This window comes from Erythrolamprus reginae, chromosome 3 (assembly GCF_031021105.1).
Source record: "Erythrolamprus reginae isolate rEryReg1 chromosome 3, rEryReg1.hap1, whole genome shotgun sequence".
In the NCBI taxonomy this organism is placed as follows: Eukaryota; Metazoa; Chordata; class Lepidosauria; order Squamata; family Dipsadidae; genus Erythrolamprus; species Erythrolamprus reginae.
The window spans coordinates 63,180,669-63,202,971 of NC_091952.1; the positions used below are offsets into that span (position 1 = coordinate 63,180,669).

General features: G+C 37.5%; 1 protein-coding gene across 1 annotated transcript in view; it reads left to right on the forward strand.

Annotated features, from left to right (window-relative positions):
* Positions 1 to 999: 999 nt before the first annotated feature.
* C3H6orf132 (chromosome 3 C6orf132 homolog) overlaps positions 1,000 to 22,303 on the forward strand; it is a 52,626-nt gene continuing 31,322 nt past the window's right edge. Inside the window, exons 1-2 of the mRNA XM_070745604.1 lie at positions 1,000 to 1,492; positions 20,498 to 20,613. Coding sequence (XP_070601705.1) covers positions 1,345 to 1,492; positions 20,498 to 20,613 — 264 coding nt within the window. The 5' untranslated portion in view covers positions 1,000 to 1,344. The remainder of the gene's footprint in view (positions 1,493 to 20,497; positions 20,614 to 22,303) is intronic.

The window sequence follows — 22,303 nt, forward strand, 5'->3', positions numbered from 1 at the left end:
TTCCTACCCCAAAACTAAGGTGGGTCTTATACTCTGAAAAATATGGCAGTAGTAGTGCAGACTTAGTAAATAGTTTGACATTGTTGAAGTGTTGAGGGAATTATTTGTTTAGCAGAGTGATGGTGTTGGGGGAGAGGAACTGTTCTTGTGACTAGTTGTCTTGATGTACAGTGCTCTGTAGTGATGTTTTGAGGGTAGGAATTGAAACGATTTATGCCCAGGATGCGAGGGGTCAGTAAATATTTTCACAGCACCCTTTTTGACTCATGCACTACACAGGTCCTCAATGGAAGGCAGGTGGGTAGCAATTGTTTTTTCTGCAGTTCTAATTATCCTCTGAAGTCTCTGTCTATCTTGTTGGGTTGTAGAATCAAACCAGACAGTTATAGAGGTGCAGATGATAGATTCTGTTCTGTTCTGTTCTATTCTATTCTATTCTATTCTCATGCCATGTGATGCTTTGGAATGTTTGGAGGTGCTCATGTAAGCACCTGTCTAAAGCTCTTTGAAGCAACTGTTCCTCTCCCCTTGACTGTGATTATTTTCTGCAGCTGCACCCTGCTCTCACAAAATCACATATTTGCTTTAGGTCACTCCTACAAATAATACAGATGCTTGTGTACCCTGAAGTACCTGCTTTGGCAGCTCTAGCATATATTATATTTATCACTTTTCCTTTCAATGAATTTGGTGATAACTTTTGGATGGCACAGGATGGCCACATTCCAGATTTTCAGAGGCTCCTGAAGATCTTAAGACCTCTGCTTCTGAAATTCTGCTAGAGCTGAATTCTCCTGCATACTTAAAAAAGAAAATACAGCCATTTCCCCTTTTAAAAATGCACATTTGTATTTTTGCTTCTGAACCATTAACAAACAGACAAGGTTACAAAGTTAAATAAACATTGACCTGGCAGACTGGAGAATCTGTTGCTAACAAATATATACATGTTTACTTGGTTTTACTCTGAACATCTGGACCGTGTGGTTGTCTTTTTGCAGTTTTCTGGGGAAGCACTGTAAAGCTTATAGTCATATTTGGGACGTGGCACTGCCCTGGGGAAGACCTTCATCTGCTCAGAGGTAAAGAACTGTTTTGGGCTTAACAATGACTTATTGTAGCAGCAAGGAAAGAATGTGACGGAAGGAGTGCTGTGGGGTGTGGCCAGGCAGCAGCAGCCAGCCCTCTACCTGCTCAGGTGATTTAGTTTTAAAGCAGCTGAAAAGAGAGTTCCTCAGACTAACACCTGCTGGAGCTCTGTGTGCTAGGTGGTAACCCAGCAAACTGGAAGTATGTTTTGCTGAACGGAGGAGCTGAGAAATATTAGGGAAAGCAGAAATAAGGATGAAGAAGCATAATTCGGTTCAGGGGACCTTTAGCCGGCTCTTTGGGAAAAAGCATGCCTCCAACAATTCCACCAGCTCCCTCTATGCCACCAACCCTCCTTGGATCTTCGCACAAGAGATCAACTCTGACAGCCTGAAAACCTCAGGTCAGTATATGGCTTCTTTGAGTTTCCAAGGCAAGGTGGGAAGGCAAAGGAGAACTGATTTATACTTTACCTGCCGACTTTCACCTGAACGGGCTCTGTGCTGTAGAACTGATCCAGCCATCAGAGCTTTTACCGGGGTGGCAGCGGTGCGCATGTTTTATTTGTACTCCAAGAGATCTATATTAAGCAACAATTCAGCTATAAATCTACACTAAGTATTTGCTAAGAATGACTGGATGAAATGGGAGCATGTTGTAACCTGTAAAACCAAGCTAGCAGCCTGGATCCTTGCACCCGTCTCAAATAATTAAACATAAAAATGAGTACAGCAGATTCCAATTGCAGCTCCTGTTTAAAGAGCAGGACCAGAAGTTGATTTCCTGAGTCAATTTAATAAAATGTTTGTCGTTTGGTATGGAATTAGAATTGTTCTGATTGCAGCCATCAGGAGGCCTTTAGATGGATATGTGCTAGTGGCCTCTGGTAATGACAGAAAAAGACTTGTTCTGTAGGTGGTAATTCTCTCTTGTAGCCTGTAATTGTGGTACAATAGCCTTCAGGCTCAGATGGGTGGGTACTAACTCTGAATTTACTTGGAATGCAGAGTCCATAATATAGAATTAATCTGGCAAATTTAAGATCTCTTCCACCAAGGTGCAACACTTATTTGCTTCAACTAGGGATTATCCAGGTGAATTGAATGCAAATGGAATAAATGGAAACTGCATATTAAAATTCTTCATAAGTGGTGTCTTTAAAGGTTACCAAATTATACAACTTGTGCCCATATGTTAGCTGCAAAGATAAACTGTTTTGCTTCCATAGCATATATACTGTATTTAACTATCGAGGAGTGTTGCTTCTTGTTTAGGGCTTCTGGTTCTGAGGTGCAAAAATTTGGACAATCACCAGATGGCAGCAAAGAGTTAGAGGCTTCTTTGCCACTTTCCTGATTTTTGCAGCCCAGAATCCTATTTTTTTTATTTTTGTCAAAAAAAAAAAGAGAGAAAGAAATTAAAAGAAATGGAAAACTTTATCCTTAGACTTGTTCCTAATTAACTAAAATAGAGCTTGCTAATTTAACACTTAAAACTATTTCAGTTTGAGATAGTATCTGTTGGCATTTGATCTATTCTAGGTATGACCATTATACATACATATTTTGAGATGTCCCAATTACATTCAGATATCCTGGTGGGCTGGTAAGCTGTCAAGATTTGAATAGGTGTGCATATTTTGACTGAAGAGTCAAAGAAGTAAATCTACAAAGCACACCTTTGTTACCATTCTCACATTCCCTATTGGTAGTTCTTACTCCTGTCCCTATAGACTTTCAACACTCGGTCGTAAGGTATAAATATGATAATATGTCGGTAAAAATGAAAACACAGTTGAATCATGAGAGGCTTCACCATAACCTATAAATTTGAACAGCGTAGGCCAGTTTTGGCAAACCTTTTTTTCCCTTGGGTGCCGAAAAAGTATGGGCATGTGTTATCGAACATGCGCGAGTGCCCACACCCATAATTCAATGCCTGGGGAGAATGAAAACAGCTTCCCAGCCCCCCCCCCCCCCGAGGCCTCTGGATGCTGGAAATGTCCTGTTTTCCAACTTCTGATGGGCCCAGTAGGCTCGTGTTTCGTCCTCCCCAGGTTCCAAAGGCTTCCCTGGAGCCAGGGGAGGGTAAAATGCCCTCCCCCACCCACCAGGAGGCTCTCTGGAAGCCAAAAATGCCCTCCCAGAGGCTCTGTGTGAGCCAAAAATCAGCTGGCCAGAATACACATGCATGTTGATGCTGACCTAGGGCAACCGTTCGCGTGCCAGCAGATATGGCTTTGCGTGCCATAGGTTCGCCATCACTGGCCTAGGAAATACAATTTCCAAGAAGGATTTCCAATGGCTTACCATGCAGCAGCCTAATTATAGAATTTGTCCTGGAAAAAATATTTAGAGGGCTCTGCTTCCTTCTTACACTTAATTTTTAGCCCAGGGTCCACTTTACTGTGTCATTCCAAAATAAGCTCAAGAAGAAATGAGGAAGAGTGGATCAATGTTTGTTTTCATTCTTGGCTATATAAATATCTAAAACTGGTTCCATGCTCCGTAATATGCACAAAGCTGAGCAATCTGTCCCCTACACCAGTGTTTCCCAACCTTGGCAACTTGAAGATATTTGGACTTCAACTCTTAGAATTCCCCAGCCAGCGAATGCTGGCTGGGGAATTCTGGGAGTTGAAGTCCAGGTATCTTCAAGTTGCCAAGGTTGGGAAACACTGCCCTACACAACATATTTCTATCTTGTGTCAAGATAATTCAGGCTACGCGATATCAAATCTTCCTTGTGCAAGGGAGATGAGCAGAATGATATGAACTTATCAATGCATATGTCAATGCACTGTTTTTCACAAAATGGAATTATAGCTGACATAGGGAAATGAGATTTTAAAAGGAAGTATCTAGGATGTGGCTCAATGTAAGCAAAATTGCTAATGTGATTTTATGTTCATATCAAGGGATGGAATAAACAGGGGAGTCCTAAAAGAATTATTTTACTTTAGGTTTTTGTGTAAATATTTATGAGAGAGTTTTTGCTCACAAGATTTCTAGTTGTTTACCTAAGACTGCGTTGATCTTAAAACAGAAGTGAACATTTTATTTTATTTATATTTTTTGAGCAAGTCTATGTGCACTGAGCAAGGTTGGAGTTGACAAAGGGAATCAAATTTAATGTCTCCTTCCTCTCTATCACATACAAAAATGCACAAAACATGCAGCTTGAGCTTTCTCTTTAGGGAGCTGAGGCAATAATACTTAGATGGGAGAATAAATTTTACTTTTGAGTCCTATAAAGTCATTCATAGAAAATTGATGTCAGAGTTTGCCCTTTAGGTTTGGGGAGAATTTTTGTTTTGTTTTCTTATTTGTTGTTTTCAATTGTTTTTATTTTTATTTATTTTTTAAAATTTTGTCAGATGATGTTTATCCCAAGAATGTTTAAACTCAATTATTTATGACCTACTACATCTGCTGGAAGTTGGTTCCAAGTTTCCACTATTCCTTCTGAGAGCAATACTTTCTAACAATATTTTGAACTTCCCTCCTGTCAGCCTCAGAGTATGTCATGGTCATCTACAGATATGTATGCGATACATAGACTGTCATGTATGACTTCAGCAGATCTGCTACTTTAGCTATATTAGTCCAATAGTGTTGGTAATGATCTTTAAAGCCCTACATGGCATTGGGCCAGAATACATCCGGAACCGCCTTCTACTGCACAAATCCCAGCGGCCGATAAGGTCCCACAGAGTTGGCCTTCTCCGGGTCCCGTCGACCAAACAATGTCATTTGGCAGGCCCCAGGGGAAGAGCCTTCTCTGTGACGGCCCTGGCCCTCTGGAACCAACTCCCCCCAGAGATTAGAATGGCCCCCACCCTTCTTGTCTTTCGCAAATTACTTAAGACACACCTTTGTCACCAGACATGGAGGAGTTAAGTTATCCTTTCCCCCTAGGCTATTACAAGTTATGAATGGTATGTTTGTGTGTATGTTTGGTTTTTTATAATAAGGGTTTTTTACTTGTTTTTATTAATTGGATTGTTCATGTTGTTTTACCACTGTTGTTAGCCGCCCCGAATCTGTGGAGAGGGGCGGCATACAAATCCAATAAATAATAATAATAATAATAATAATAATAATAATAATAATAATAATAATAATAATAGTAGTGATATAGAGATAAAATTCAGTTGGTTGTTTTTCAATAATTGTCTCTGTATTCTTTTACTGCTAACATTGGACTGCACATCCTTTGAAAGAGAATATGTTATTGCTATATTTATATGATCCCCTTTCCCAATCTGCATACTTTATTTGTCACATTTCCTCAGCCAGTTCATATACCACTGAAGACATTTGCTCTGTAAGATATAACATTGCTGTGGTCAATCCATACTAGTGATTAGCATGGAGTATTGTGAAAAATCACATCCAAAGCTTTGGTGCTTTCTTTAAAAAAGCTAGCTATTTGAGGTAAATGAATTGCTAAACATAACATAGCAGATGCTCTATGCCTATATGTTAAACAGCTCCTTGAACGAAATGTTTACAACATTTTTATGCTGCATGAACTAAAAAAATAGTTGAATTCAGCTTGAACCTCACCTTAGTTTTGCATAAATGAATTGCAAAGTAAACATAAGTTACCCAACTTGGAATAGGTGTGGACTCGTGGGTGTCACTGACTCAAAGATTTCTGGATCTAGTCTCTGGCCCTTCCCTCTCTCCTATACTTCCCTTAAAGCTATGGATGTACTCAGCATAAAATACAGCTACACCTCTCATGTGTAATGCAGAAAAATGACACAACAGTGTTCTACTGAAAAATATCCCTTACCTATCAAATTAATTATATAGTGATTAGGAAGATGTTGTCACTTTTGCAAATGCAACCCAATCATCAAGAATGTTCAATTTTGTAAAAAAAAGTTCCCTGCAAGTTCTCAACAGATTTAACTTTTCTTCCGTCTCACCTCTAAGAAACTAGTTGAAATATAGTCAAGTTTATCACGGATGAATTATTTCCACAAAAGTTTCTGGGATATAAAACATTCTGTTGATTGGTACAATGTGTCTCAAGTAGTCAACTTTGACATGTTTGGACTTCAGTTTCTAGAATTCTGCCAGCATGCTTACTGGGAAATTTTAAAAGTTGACAAACTTCTTAAAGATGTCAAGTTTGAGAAACACTAATTTAGTGTTTAATTTTTAACCTTGACAGCACACTGAGGGGAAAATTGGGTTTTCATTTTACAGTTTAACTTCAGTAGTATAATAATCCAGAATGTTTTGAAATGACTTGAATAAATATTGTAAGAATAACTGAGAAATCCTCTTAACTACAGAATTCTACTTTCCTTTTGTATTCCAAGTCAAATGAACCCTGAAACGAGCCATTTAGACAGCTTTGAATTTATATGCAGGGTACATCTATCTCCTAATACTCATCTTCACTTGTGGGAGTTATTGATTCCTTATTTACTGCTTTCATTCTTCATAATGCTTAGAGTTGGAGGTTACAATTAGAGAGTTCTTTGGAAGATGTTGATAACCTATGGGATACAAACATAAGAATTCAAGATTGTTTCCCAAACAAATACTGCTATCAATTAATCTAGAGCACTAGGCATATTCATTTATTTACTTTTATTTAAAAAAACACATGCACAGCATTTTCAATGCCAATCACAACCAGAGGATTACCTAATTAATGACAGATCTCAAAGTGTAGCATGGCTAGGAATTCTGAGAGCTGCCTACATTTGTTTCCAACATACCTTGTTTTACCTTTTAGCAAAACCTGATATAAACTATATCATACTAAGAGTTAGTAGAGGCACTAGTCCATTCTGATACATTTGTATGAAATGAGATGATGCAATTCAATATTGTTGACTAAAAATAAGCAAATAATGTCTTAAATTAGATTTTTGCCTTTAAACGTTTTTCTGAGTCTGGTGCAATAATTATTTTTTGTAATAAGAGGAAGAGTTACCAACTGATGGTCATAAATACAGATTATTCCACCTTCACAAAGAGGTCAATTTCCACCTTTTAACTTTAAAAAAAGTATAAACAGATGGACAAAGATTTTACTGCGTATAAATGAGCATCTCCTTGGAATTTATTGGAATTCTTTTGTTATATAACATATTAAATAAATTATCTTTTGCAGTCCTTATAATAAATACTATTAATTAGAGCTTTGGGGTTCTTGTTCTTTGACTTAAATGTTTCCTGGCTAAATTGTAAAGAGAATAGTCTACCATATGATTAAATTCATATGAAAGAGGCATATCTTTGTCATTCCAATATTTCATCTCAACCTCAAGAAGATGACTTAAAAATCTCTTCAAAAGGCTGTGAATCCTTGCTTTAAATAAATATTAATTGACTTGGATTAATTGTGCTGTCACATTCCTGGTACATTAATCACCTAATAGCTTCATGTGCTTATTAATGTTAAAGATACCACTTTGGGTGAGAGATTTACAGACTATCTACAACCTCTAAGGTGTACATAATGTCCAAAACCAAAAAATAAATAACTTGACATATCTCATGTTATTTCATTTGAATAATCAACTGACTAACAATGTGGAATTTTGCCATGCCAATATTGCTGTCAAATTCTGTACACATCATAATCCTTGTTTTACTGGAGCATTTTAATCCAATCTCTCAGATTTTTGGCCTTATTATTCTTTGCTACTTGATAAGGAAGAGATCTCCCTGACATTCTTATTTAAATTATTATAACAAGGGGATATGTTTAGTTTAGCAAATCATAGGAGCAAATCAGCCTTCCTCAACCTGGTGACTTGCAAATGTGTTTTGTAATCAACATGCACAACTACTGTATCTTGGTTCAATAGAAGTTGTTGTCCAGTTCACCTCTAAGATACCAGATTGAGAATGACTTATATCTTTATGTGTGGGAAATTTCATTCCTTTTATTTTTCTTTCTTCAACCTCTAATTCCAAATTCCCATTTCAAATCACCTTTATATTTGCCAGGTTTTATTTGCATTCCTAGAATGAAAAAGCCATAGATAGAGAAAGCATTAGGGTTGCTCTCTTTCCAAAGTTTTTCTATTCAGAATTTAATTTAATTTAATTTAACTTTTAAGCCGCCCAACTCTTTGCAAACTCTGGGCGGCGTACAGCCATAAATAATATAGTACAAGATAAAAACCATAAACAACATAATAAAGCAGTAATAATGTAAAACATTTAAAAAGGACCCCAAAATACAACATTCATTCAAGAAATATTCATATCTCTTGGGTTGGACTAGTTGTTGAGCGGCCCACAGGCCTGCCGGCAGAACCATGTTTTCACAGCCTTTCGGAAGCCCAGGATGGTGGGGGCAGTACGAGTCTCTGAGGGTAGTTGGTTCCATAAAGCCGGGACCACCACAGAGAAGGCCCTCCCACGTGGCCCCGCCAATTGGCACTGTTTAACCAACAGGACCTGGAGAAGGGCGACCCTGTGTGTTCTAGTCCCTGTGGGTTCTAGCATTCCTCTCAGAGAGAGTAAAACCAGATATTAAGAATCATTATATGTATCATTGTATTATATCTTTGGCAACCTTGTTTATAAATATATGTATATATATTTGTTCACTTGAGCGTAAAGCCAGAAGTACCAGCCTGAAGATGACGAGAGGGACCTTGTCAAAACATTGCCAGGATTCTATCAACTTTACACAGAAAAAGACCAGAATATGCCAAGATCTACACATATATATTGTCAAAATATATATCTAGCCCGAAATAGATCTATAGTAGTCTCCATTCCTTTTCATTATCAGCAAAAATATGTTACATACATACATATTCCACATGTTTGTTTAATTGCCTGTTCATTAAATACAATCACGTTACATTCTTTATATATTGATCTGGCATCCTTTGGTTCTCCCACTGCCCCCATAATTTGTGAAAGCATTGCAATTTTCAAGATCATATGTACTCAGAGTTAACCCTTTTAAAAAAAAATTGCACAATTTGCATAGAAGCTGTCTTCCAGTAAAGGAACAAACCTGCATTCAACAGCTGGTTACTTTAAGACCAGTTAAACAGAGATGAGAACAGATTGGTAAATATAATTTGTGCCTGGCTTCCTCAAGCACTATAAAGCTAGTGGTGGTTAATAAGTTGCAATAGAGAAGCAATATAGAAGTTATCTGACTAGAATCTATGTGGAAAGGGAAGATTGAGCGATAGGTGAAGTGAGGAAAAAGTCAGCTCTCATGGGGTGTGGATTGTTACATCAGGGAAACCTTTTGATTATGCAAGGAAAAGATAAGGAATGCCTTGTAGTGTATTCCATGTACATAGTAAACTTAATGCACTTAGTAAACTGAGTTTGACTCTAGTCTTAGATGTAGGCTGGACAATACATATATTGCATTGTTACAGGCAAGTCCATTTCCTTCACATTCAGTTCTCCCTTCTTCAAATGTAATGGCTATTGATGGTGGTCCCACCTTACAGGGCAATCCTATGCTTGTTTGCTTATCAAGAAACCTCATCACAAGCCTTAATAATATGATACAGGTAACAATAATTAATAATAATTTATTAGATTTGTATGCCACCCCTCTCTGTAGACTCGGAGCGGCTCACAACAAAATAATAACAGTATAACAAATCTAATATTAAAAACATCTCAAAAACCCAACATTAAAACCATACAACACAATCATACCATGCGTAAACTATATAAACCTGGGGCTATCTTAGTTCCCCCATGCCTGGCAACAAAGATGGGTCTTTAGTAACTTATAAAAGGCAAGGAGGGTGGGAGCAATTCTAATCTCTGGGGGGAGTTGATTCCAAAGGGCTGGGGCCGCCATAGAGAAGGCTCTTCCCCTGGGGCCGATGGGACCCGGAGAAGGCCAACTGTGTGAGACCTTATCGGTTGCTGGGATTTGTGTGGCGGAAGACGGTTCCAGAGGTATTCTGGTCCGATGCCACGTAGGGCTTTATAGGTCATTACCAACACTTTGAATTGTAACCGGAAACTAATTGGCAGCCAGTGCAGGCTGGGGAGTGTTGGAGAGATGTGGGCAAATCTGGGTAGCCCCACGATAGCTCTCGCGGCCGCATTTTGCACGTTCTGGAGTTTCCGAATACTCTTCAAAGGTAGCCCCATGTAGAGAGCGTTGCAGTAGTCGAACCTCGAGGTGATGAGATAACCCTGAAGAATCCTCAAAGTACGACCACAACTGGGCCCAAAATTTCTATTGATAAATGAGACAATCATTAAGTGTGTTTTGCCCCATTATGTGTGTTTTGCCCCTTCCTTACTATTAAGTTAGTAACATAGTTGTTTAAGTGAATCTGGCCTCCCCACTTATTTTGTTCATCAGAAGGTCGCTAAAGGTGATCACAGGACCCCCGGACACAGCAACCATCATAAATATGCCAGGCATCTGAATTTTGATTACCTGACTGGGGATGCTACAAGGGTCATAAGCAGGGGTGGGCTATTGCCTGGATGGGAAGGAATGCAGTGGGGTAGCAAAAATGGAGCTCCACCCCAGAGCACCCAATTTGCGCTGAAAGAGGTTGAAAGAAAATTCAGGGTGTCCTGCATAAGCCACGCGCACATTGTGGTAGTAAAATTTTTGGTAGCCCTTCACTGGTTGTAAGCAGGAACAAAGATCATAAGTCATTTTTTTCAATGTTGTTGTAACTTTGAACTTCACTAAATGAACTGACGTAAGTTGAAGATTACATGCATTTCCTTCAGTACAGTTTCCCTCTTACACTGTTCTTACTGCTGTGTTTTTTTTAACCCTAGAGAATCATAAAGACTCATTCTAGGATTTATTTTCTGGACCGGTAAAATTAGCGCTGCTAATTTAGACAAGCCAGCAACTACATATGATTTATTAGGCACACCTTGGTTGTAAGCTATGAGAAATACGGTAGATATCCAAATGAAAACTTGCTGTGGTTTTAGAAAATTTCCAAAAATAAATAAAGGATGTGATGAACTGCAATTTCAGAATGTGTTGAAAGTATCATAAAACCAACTCATTCCATGTCAGTTTGGGTTGACTGAATTTTTAGAATGCAGTCGTTTTGGACAACTATTTTGAAAACGTTTCTATTTTCAACCACCCTGAGTCAGTTGAGAAGGGCAGCATATAAATAAATATAAATGTACAAACAAATATTCTTTCTCAAACGTCTTGTGTTATTTTTCGTGCCACTGAAGCCTTCTCAATTTTTCATCTAGCACTGATTGTCTGATCCATATCAATAACTACTTAAATCCCAATATTTCCTGATATTAGGTGCAAGTTGAAAAATAGCAATCCCAGAATTCCCTGTATAGAATAGCCACCCTGAGAATTCACCTTTAGAAAATATTAGACAATTTGTGACCCTTTGGATCATTGTTTCAGAGATAAATAAGGCTAGGACCAACCCACCCCAGCTGCCCGGAGTCCTTTGGGAGTTGGGCGGCATATAAATTAGATAAATAAATAAATCCCTCTTAGATTCCATCAATCTTCTACACTGAGGAGATATTTGCATAATAGGCTGAACTTAATAAAATACTTATTTTAATTCTGCATGTATGGGTCTGGTTGTTCACGCCTGACACAATTGGACAACTTGGGACCCCTTGGGTCTTTATTTCAGACATATTTCCTGACCACATTTCTCAATGCCTTCAATAATGGCAAGGCATTACTGTAGTTTCTTTTGGTCTTGGAAAGCTACTAAATATTCCGGGAAATAGTCAGAGATGTATCTGCACCAGCCTGCCTACCATCCCTGTCCTAATGTTTCCCTCTTATTAGTACCCATTTCATATATAAAAACAGTGTTATATCTATGTATATTATTAATACATATGTATATGTATATCTATGTATACTATTAATACAAACAAACAAACAAACAAATAAATAAATAAAAATAAAAATAGTCCAGTGTAGTCAAATATCAGGAGTTGTCCACAGGAAATGTTTTATGACATTTTGTGTTATGTCATTAAAAGCTTCATGATAATTTTATGTCATGAAATGTTTTACAATAATCTTATGCCATAAAATGTTTTCTGATAATCTTATAAATTTCAATTCCATGGGAATCACCCTATGATACACCATTTCCCTCTGTTAAATTTTGCAGACAGAAGAATTTTAGTAGTATATAGATGATTATCAGGTATCAATAGCCTGTTAGAACAACTGACACTTCACTCTTTTTCTCTTACCATTACAGTATCTATATTTCCTACCCTCTTCCTACCATTTCATTATTCCTTATTATTCTTAGAAATTGGTATTTATTTTGATTGGAAAAAATCTTAAATACTTTGCATTTCTGCTCTTTTGAGTCTATTCTGGTAGCTTGTCCTTCCTATGAAATACTAAACTTAGTTTTGGATTGTAAGAAAACACTGGAACAGTCGAAGTTAAGATATCAGTTAAATGAAATTAAAATATATATTACTCATTGGAAAAGAATAATATTTACACAAGAAATACTGTGTCAATTGTGCTACAAATTGCTTGCTGGTTTTCAAATCTTATTTTGGCTTTCTAGATGGAAAATTGGTTCAAGAATTCATAAGTTAAAAGGAGAGATGAATCTAGTGTGTATGATCTTTATTGACAAGACAATCCAGAAGAACAGGTGTTTGAAGAATTCAGATGTATACTCATTTGCAGGAGAGGCGGAGTAACGACACGGACACAAGAGCTGGATTTAAAACTGGGTCATTTTTATTAATTAAATTTGCTTAATTTATTTAAATAAATTAGCATAATTAGCACAATTAACTATAACCCTAACAAGGACCCGCAGGGTCGAACAATTGCTTCAGGGGAGGAAAATGACGTCAGAAAAACTTCCAGGGCAACTTATGGGTGTAGCTCCATGCTAATCCAGGTGAGGGACCACTCCCTCACCTGAGACATTGCCATGCACTTGCATGTGGGAGGTCCCGCCGGCTAACCCCTACAAGGGGAATTAAATGGGCGGGACCCAAAGACAGGTTCCCCCCAATTGCTCAGGTCGCTCACACCACAAGCCTTTGGAGAGAACCTGTCAATCATCCCCAAAGATGCCCAACGGAGAACACGCAGTTGCTAAACCACCACCCAGTTTTCCGCCCCTAACTGCCTACCCAAATGACCAAAGGTAAGCCAATTAACCTAAACAGGGGCAAAGCATCCCCTAACCGCTTATCCGTCTCCACAGTGTGGAATAGGCGAAAAAATGATCTTAGCAAATGCCAAGACCGCCAAAAATTCCTATTCGGACCCATAGGGCGACCCTCAGTGGCACATGGCAAGATAGGGAGGGCGGGTGGGTGTTTGCTTTCTGACGAGTCCGGAGTGAAAGACAGATTTCGAGCCTGCCAGCCCTTTTATAGGGCTGGCAGGCTCCTCCCTGGACTCGTCATCGGGTAGGCCAAAGCCACCCGAAATTTCGGCCGAGATCTCGCGAAGCCTCGTGAGATCTCGGCCCCTTTCCAAGATGGCGGCTACGCCGGTAGCCATGTCCCCCGGCCCTCCTGCAAAACGCGCCAGGGGATGAAGACCACCAGCAGGTATGTTATAAAAGAAATACTCAGATATGTATTCCAATAAGCAATACATTTCTTTCAGCTCTTTCCTAATTAGAAAGGGAATTAATGAACTACATCTGCTAAACAACCCCCCCACCACATATGGTAGAGACAACTATTTGTTTCAGCCTCTTTTGTATGTGTGTAAAAGTGTGTCCAAATCATAACTTTTCCAATTTATAACATGACCCAGATGCCTAAAATGGGCAGAGCTTAAAATGGTGCAGTAGTGATTTAATTTTCTCTGGCAAAAATAAGAGCAAACAGATTTGCTGGTGGGTGGAGAAGAAGAGAAAGCACACCTATGCAGAAGCCCTTTATGTAATGAAATTATATTTAATTCCTTGTCTATTTTTGACTTTGAATCAGTAATGGAATGGCAGTGGGCAATGGTTTTCTTTTACTGCTGATCATGCATAATCTATATGTCTCCCTTCTTTTAATGTGCTTTAATATTTACTTTCTTTGCAGCAACTTCCTGCAGAGCTTTCCAACTGAGGTGGGGCTTATAGATTTTGAGTGTGTCTGCTGATCATACTTGTTAATTCATGCTGTTCACCTGAGAAGGTTGTTAAATTAAATTATGGGCTATATTAACTATTAGAAAATACAGCTCAGAGATTATGTGGCAAGAATGTGAGGCTGGAAGCTAAGATGTCCAGGGGTTCTGATTCGAGAATTTTCAACATGGCCAAAATTTCTTTCCTGCTGTTTCAATAGGCCTTTAGTTGTGTTTAGATCCTAATTGTCATTGCAAAAAACATCTGAAAAAAATGTGAGGTCTGGGGAATAAATATGGTCTAATCCAGTGGTCTCCAGCCTTGGCAACTTTAAGACTTGTGGATATCAACTCCCAGAATTCCTCAGTCAGCAAAGCTTAAAAGTTGCCAAGGTTGGAGACCCCTGGTCTAATCTCTATTGTTGTCTTTCTGAATATGGTTTTTTCAGTAATTTTCAATGTTCATGATGATGCTAGCAACAAGGTGATAATGTTCCCCAAACATTCCCTTTCTATGAAACAATAATTCATATCACACAGCTGTGTATACTAAATTGAAGTATGCTTCAATAAACTATAAGTCTGCGGACAGGTAGTAAAAGAGAAAGAGCAAAAGGGCCTGTCTTTCAGGAAACTGGTAAAATACAAGAAGTTTGTCTTTGGCGTTACGTTGGTTCAGGACAGTCTACGCCATTCGTCCTTATCTGTTAGGCCCAAACCCAGGAATAACATGGCCATTCTTCAAAGCTTAGTTCTTTCTTGTTTAACACTGCAGACAAAACCTTGCCAGATAAAGGACTCTGCTATCTTCCCCTGTTGGTTATTGAAACAGATGTCCAATGTCTATGTTGGTTGAGGCAGACAGGATTCCCTTGAGTACCATTTGTTGGGGGTCAAGGGAGGGTTTTGCCTTCTTGTTCTGCTCAAGATCCCCATGTACAATTGGTGGGCCACTATGTGACACAGAATGCTGGACTTGATGGGCTTTGGCCCGATTCATCATGGCCCTTCTTATGCTCTTATGTTCTTATCTACAATATACTTTGTGAATTGTTAGGAAGGCTTCATCCTCTTTCTCACATGATATCTGAACTGAGTTATCCCTTACTCCTCCCCTACTCTTCTGAAATACACTGCACCTCTCCTGGGAGTCCAACTTACTATAATCCATCACATTTTCTTAATTCCCATTTCACCGATCCCCATTCTTTGTTGCTCTATGTAATTTTATTTTCCTCCATGGATATTTTGGCTAGAGAAAAATAGATAAATTTGAGAGTTTTAAAAAAGGAAAGAATAATGGAATATTCTGGTTTCTACAATCTTTCTTCCATTCTGCTAAGCTCTCCCTTGTGATTTCCTTCCCTTCTCCCTCAAGAATCATGAGCGTGCCCCATTCCAGGGGCATGTCATTCCCTACTGAGCTATTTTGGGATGCCACCCCAAGGGCAGTTTTTCTGAATATTTATCAGGTGATAGAGATTTCTACAAATCTCAGATTCATATCATGTCTTCAAAGTGGGCTGGGTCAAAACACAGACACAACAAAGTTTCCAGGAATGTTATTTTATTGTTGCTGTGTATAAATAACAGAATCTTGTCCAAGATTCTCTCTGTCTCATCTTATTCTAAACAAGAGTAAGACGGGGTTATTTTGAGTTTCACACTTCTGTCTCTCTCTGGTCTTTCCAAGATCCTTTTTAATGGCTTGCTTATATCTTTCCTGAGGTCAGATTTAAATTCATTTATATTTTCCAATGATTGTTCTAGGAAGGTATGCAGAAAGATAATGAATAAGGATGGCTTCTCCAAATCTTCAATATATTTATATTATCCAATTAGCACTATTAGTTTGGATATGGAACAAAGTGTAAAACAAAAGGAGAGATACTAAAATTTTGGTTGATGATATTTGATAGGCTAAACAAACTGGATCAAGTAGTTGCTATCCAGATATACTAAACCTCCATCATCTAGCCTAATTTTCTTAACCTCAGCAAGTTTAAGATGATGGCTAGGGAATTCTGGGCAGTCGAAGTGTCTGTCTTAAAATTGCTGAAGTTTAAAAACTTTGATCTAGAAATCCAACCCAATATGATCAAAGACTATGCTTATGTGGCATTCTAGAAGCCATAATTCCAACCCACTTCGTCTTCAGAGGTACCAGATTGTAAAAGTTTTATTTCAATCAGCATTTAATATATAATTTAATTTAAATGATAATTATGTTTCTAATTAAACATGTATATGATTTCAGTGTCTTTTTATGGGGCTATTGGAAAAACAGATTATGTTAATTCATTATAAGCTATGCAATTTAATACATATTAATTTGAAAGTATTATTTACTTCAATGAAAGTCCTAATTACGCACATGTAAAATTGTAGCCAAATAATTAATTAAGGTATCCCAATTTTAAAAATGCATTAATAGAACTTCTAGTAAAATAGTAGGTGGCAAACCTAACTTTAAAAAATTCATTTCCTTGTTGGTTTTGCAGACAAATGAATTTGTCTTCTAAAGTAGTACCTACTACTATTTATGTGTTAGGATCATTTGAAAAAAAATGCATATATTAAAGTACACAGAACCTTAACTATTCAGAAATAGGCTTGATTTACTCGTTTGCAAATATAGAAACATGTAACTGAATTAATCTATTAAAAGGCTAAATCACATATATTAAGGCTATAAATCTTTATAGATTTTCTTGGGAATAAAGCCTGATGCCTACTTGTAGACTTACATAAAATTATAGTTCCTCTAGTTAAAGTTCCTTGAGTAATTTAAGAAATTTAAATCTCTATTTATTCTGTCAAATAGCCAGCCAATTCTGAACTCCAGTTGAGAACTTTAAGATGAGATACTACAATAGATGTAATTATTGTTTTTTAAATCAATAATTCAGGAGGAGAAGACCCTTTAAAATGAAAACCAAGGAACTAATGGCTAAATGTTTCGGCAGAATATTAAAGACAAGTCTATTCTTTGATATGCTGTTATGTTTTTATGATTGTGAATAGTCTCCGTCCTAGTACCAAAACATGACTATCTCTGGTCTGCACCCACTGAGTTGCTTGCTATACTGCTAAATGTTTTGTATATCTAACCTTTAGTTGGGTGAAATAGTGCTTCATATGGCAAAACCTTTTCAATTAAGGTACCTAAATGAACTAACTTATACAATACATCCAAAATCTAGGATCCATAACTCTTCGGTAATTGAAATTTGGCAATTTTTTGTAAAGCATATAATGACATAAAAATATCGTAAAGCATTTTGTGACATAATATAAGTGTCATAAAACATTTCCGCTGGTTAACCCCTGTTAGTTGACTGTGCTATCCAGTTCAACTTGGGCTACTTTCAAGGCAGATGCATCTCGGAATATCTCTCTTATATTTTAAGAACCTTTTAGGTCCATTAGAAGCTGTGCCATTGTTGAAGGCATTGAGAAATTTGGTCAGGAAATATGTCTGAAATAATGATCCAAGGGGTCACAGGTTGTCTAGTTGTGTTAGGCATGAACAACTAGACCCGTACATGCAGAATTCAGCTAAGTATTTATTAAATTCTGCCTATTATACAAGAATCTCCTCAGTGGAGGAATTTGATGGAACCTAAGGGGGATAGGCTGACTGGTCCTAGCCCTTTTCTGGTTATGCAGGGATTCCAGGCTAATTCCTTGCTTGATCCCTCCTCTCCACAGGCTGGGTGCTTCCCAACAAGTTGCTTCTTATTCCCAAGAAATAGAAACCATTTCATCTATTTGCCCAGTTCATGTTCAAATTGGTCTTCATGGGATATTATTATTATTGGGATAATGCATTTATTTTATCCAACTAAAGAGTGAGCATTTCCAGAAATGTATATGTATTGTTGCTGTGACTATGAAAGATTGCCTTCTAATTTTTATTGTTCCCCAATGCCTTACTTAGTAAAAAATGAAACATCAAGATAAAGACCAGGTCTCTTTCAGTGAAATCTCATCCTTTGAATGCACTGAATCCATATCTATGATCTTGCTTGATGTTTCTTTCAAAGACACTAGACAAAAAGCACTATGGTGGATGCAGGTTGTAAACTTGCAAAACTGAACATCAATGCTTTGTCCCTTAGTGCTCTGAGCATAATTAAAGTTCTATTGAGGTGATAAAAGCAGCTAAAGCACTTGGGTATGAGAACAGAGTCCTTGTCTTTGGGATTCTGCACTACCAATGGAAGGACATAAAGAAAACGCTGAAGCTTGGGTTTGAGGAATGTAGTCAATAGCATGTTGTTATTTTTTCTTTGACACCCCAGTTTGATTGGTTGATCTGTCAAAATTTGTCAGATAAGGTCATGGGTAAAAAGAGTCTGAGTTATCAAAGTATCCACTTTAGATGGAAATCTGATAAGAATAGAAAAGCATGTTTTCACCACACTTGAAAAAGCTTTCTTGATTTCATTCTTTTTTCTGTTGCCACTAGGGATTCATTTGCACTCTGTACTGCAAATGGCCTTAAACTGAAAGTCTTATAGCTAAAAACATCTATTTTCATTTTTTCAACCTTTTTGCTTATTCTGTACCTCTGTTTTTATATCCTCTTTCCTGCTAGGACACTCTGAAAAACTCAAATTTGCATATGTTCTTGCTATTTCTATTAATCATATTCGATATATCCTCCAGCAACATTTGGGCTTTTTTCTCATAAACCAACAAGACTTACAATGGTTTTCCCGAAACATTGGATACTTTGAAATTGTAATGCAGTGTCTGATGCTTCTGATTGGGATACAATTGCAAATGCTCATATTCTCAGCCAGCCAGCTAGCTAGGTAAAATTGTAAATAAGGGTGTGTTATTTTGATAGGGATATATTGATTTGCATCTTTTTTAACTCACAAATCTTTATTGGTGCTTTTAAGGAAGTAACCAACTTTGATTATATTTTCTCTCACAAGGATTAGTTTGTAAATAATATGGTTTGATCTTTAAGAAAGGGCTGAGTATCAGAATAAGCAGGGATGAAATGCTCTTGGTTCACTTATGTCTATCAGTCATGGGAGAGCCAGTCGTGAAAGGAGAGTGAGGCTCTGCCCACCCACCTGGACACCACCATTTGGGTTATTTTACCCTCTGCGCATGCACAAAATGCTTTGTGCATTGTTCCACACCATAGTCCAAGAGTAAGTCTTTACAGTCTTTTCTTTGGATCAGGAGTTGAGCTCATAGTTAACCAAGTCATCTTTTAATTCCCACGGAAGGAAGCAAGGCTGAGAGTAAAAAGATTGACATATTTGCTGGTTCATCTTTTATCATATTGTTATAATCATGGAGAAGCTTCCGAGTACATGTTGAGGTTATATTTGATGGCAAGCTTAGGTTGCATCTTTAGAAGGATTCTAATGGTTTTTAGATTCTATGCATAAAATAATCTGAGTGGTTTCCAAGTGTTTGTGAAACCAAGTTGACCTCTAATGTGCTTCTATTTTTAATACCTGTTAGTTAAGGCTGCTGTCAAATGAATCTGATATATCTCATGGATAAATATTATTACAAACTAACAGAGGTGGTAGGTTTGGTTTGCTAGATGAAAAAATACAGAGTACAATAATTTATGAAGTTTATAAAGTTCATCTCATGTTCTGCCGGCATGTCTCAACTGCCCGTAATTACAGGGCAATTAGTCCAGGAAGACACACACCACACGATAAAAGGAAAACTCAAAAGTTTTTATAAACAGAAAAACAGAAACAGCTCCCTTTTTAAATGTCAAAGGGATTTTCTGGTACACACAAGGCACAGGTTAAATGCAGTCCAATTGCTCACCCAATAACTGGGAAATTGAGTCCAATTCTAAAGTCCAGAGAGTCCACACAGGCAATCCTGAACAGCAAAAACCAGGATCTTGACGAAACAATGAATCAGATAAACTGCCATGAGGCTAAAACACCAGGCTGCACTTTTATCTGTAGCACTAATTACAGCAGCCCCACCCAACCACAGGTGGCCTCATTTTCTCTTGTAATAATCCTTCAGTTGTTGTCTCCTATGCATCACTCTACGTATGCGTGGATGTGTCATTAATTCTTGTTCAGAATCCAGGGATGATACAGATCTCCTCCTGGGCTGTCTGCCAAACTCCCCTCTTCCCTGTCACTCACGCTTCCTTGGTCAGAGGAGACTTTGTCGGCAGATTCCACTGGGAGAAAAACAGGCCTGCGGCATGTGGATATCTCCCCCACATCTACCTGCACATTCCTTGGGGCAGGAGCTGGGCCAGAGCTAACCACAACATCTCAGAAACAACATTTGGTCTTCATTCCTTTGCTTATTTATTATCTCCTTTGTATTGTTTTAGGTGAAGTGGATGGCATTTATTTTGGTGGTAATCGCTTTGGGTCAGTGACAGATTCCGGAACAGCCACGCTTAAACCACGTCCAAGAGTCCGCCCTCTGCTCACTTTCTTGCCTCTGGTGAGTATTTGCTACACATTACATGCTGTTGGATGGTATCCATCCATTTTTACAATCTTATTGTTCTTGCAAAGGAAGATAGAGTTCAAATTTATTTGTTTCAGTTTAAAACTTTCAGCTTAATATAGCTGCTTTGAAAATAAAATGAGGATTTTATAGGAGGAGAAGAAGGAAGTGAGAAAATTCCAAAGCTTTCATATATCAAACAGATGTTTATAAGTGAGATTGTATATACTGATTTATGTGAATGAAGGGAATAATCACAATCATCATTAAATGTAAGTTGATGTTATGAAAACTGAAAAAGGCTTCAGGTCTCATATTACATACATGCTGAAAATCGCAACTTCAAATGGAAATATTTTTTGCATACAGCATGGAAATATATTGATTTAGAACCAGAACAGGTATATCATTAATAAAGAGAGTTGGAAAATTATTTCTTTTTCCAACAGTAGTTGGGGTGAGACACTTTTCATCAAGACTAAAGGGGACACAGCCTATTTCCTGAGGTTTTTATTCTGCTCAGGGTAGTATTGTGCTTATTCTATGTATTCATGCAATTAATTTCTCAGTTTGGCTTGCCTTTAAAGTATTAGAAAGATCTTTGGGTATGACTTTAGTAGATGTTGCAACCTCTTTGGATTGCAAGAAGATTTTTCAAACCGGAATGCATGAAAACAACTATTTTGAGCATCAATTATATAGCTATGAGTTTGCATGACTGGACTAGCATCTTTTTTGCAAATATCATGAAAATTATTGCAGAACATATGGTTCATAGGAATGTTGAAGGGATCGTTATTAGATACATCACTACTTGATAATCTAGTTTTCAAAATAAATCAGATAAATGATGAAAGCTATGGAAAGAAAAAAACTCTGACTCTAGGGAGATAATCAAGTGATTTTGAGTTGCATTGCTTTCAGCATATTTAGTTTTGCTGGAAAACAATTACTATTAGGTAGATAAGCCTCGAAACAACTTGGACCAACACATTTAAATTTGGAAACAAGCAGAGATGAAGCAGACATGTTCTGATACTGTGAATGTTAAGGGTGCATATATTTATAGAGTTTTTAAAAAAATATATTTTTCCCCAAGAGAGATTTTTGACAGATTTCCCTTTTCAAATTAGACTGGCACAGTATCTGATCTCCATTTTGTGACAGATCTATGTATCTATGTAATAAACACCCTATTAACCTTGTCACAAATATCCCTCAGTTACTATTCTTAAAGAACATACAGTATCTGTCCTTCATTTCACTTCCTACTAACCATTGAAGTGACTTATCTTCATCATAGTTCTTTGGATGTTAAGGTAGTGTTCTTCTTTTCCTGATAATAAGCCTTGTAGTATGAGCGAATTTGGCCTTGGTGGATTGTCTAAGGGAACTTGGGATGTTCAATATGGAGACAAAAAAGATAAGGAAAGACAAGATAGCCATGTTCAGAACCATAAAGGGAAACTTCAAGATATTATTTAAATGTAAAGAAAAACTTACTAAGAAAAATGTATCTGTGAAGGTTGTTGGTTTTTAAGAAAAGGCTGGACAGTTTTCTTCCATGGCTGGTTTATTTGATATTCCTGCACATGATAGAGGTTGATCCTTCTGGTTCCTTCATTGACAATATTGCTCAATGTTATAATCAAATTTGTCTACCTTTCATTGGCTAATTTAGGCT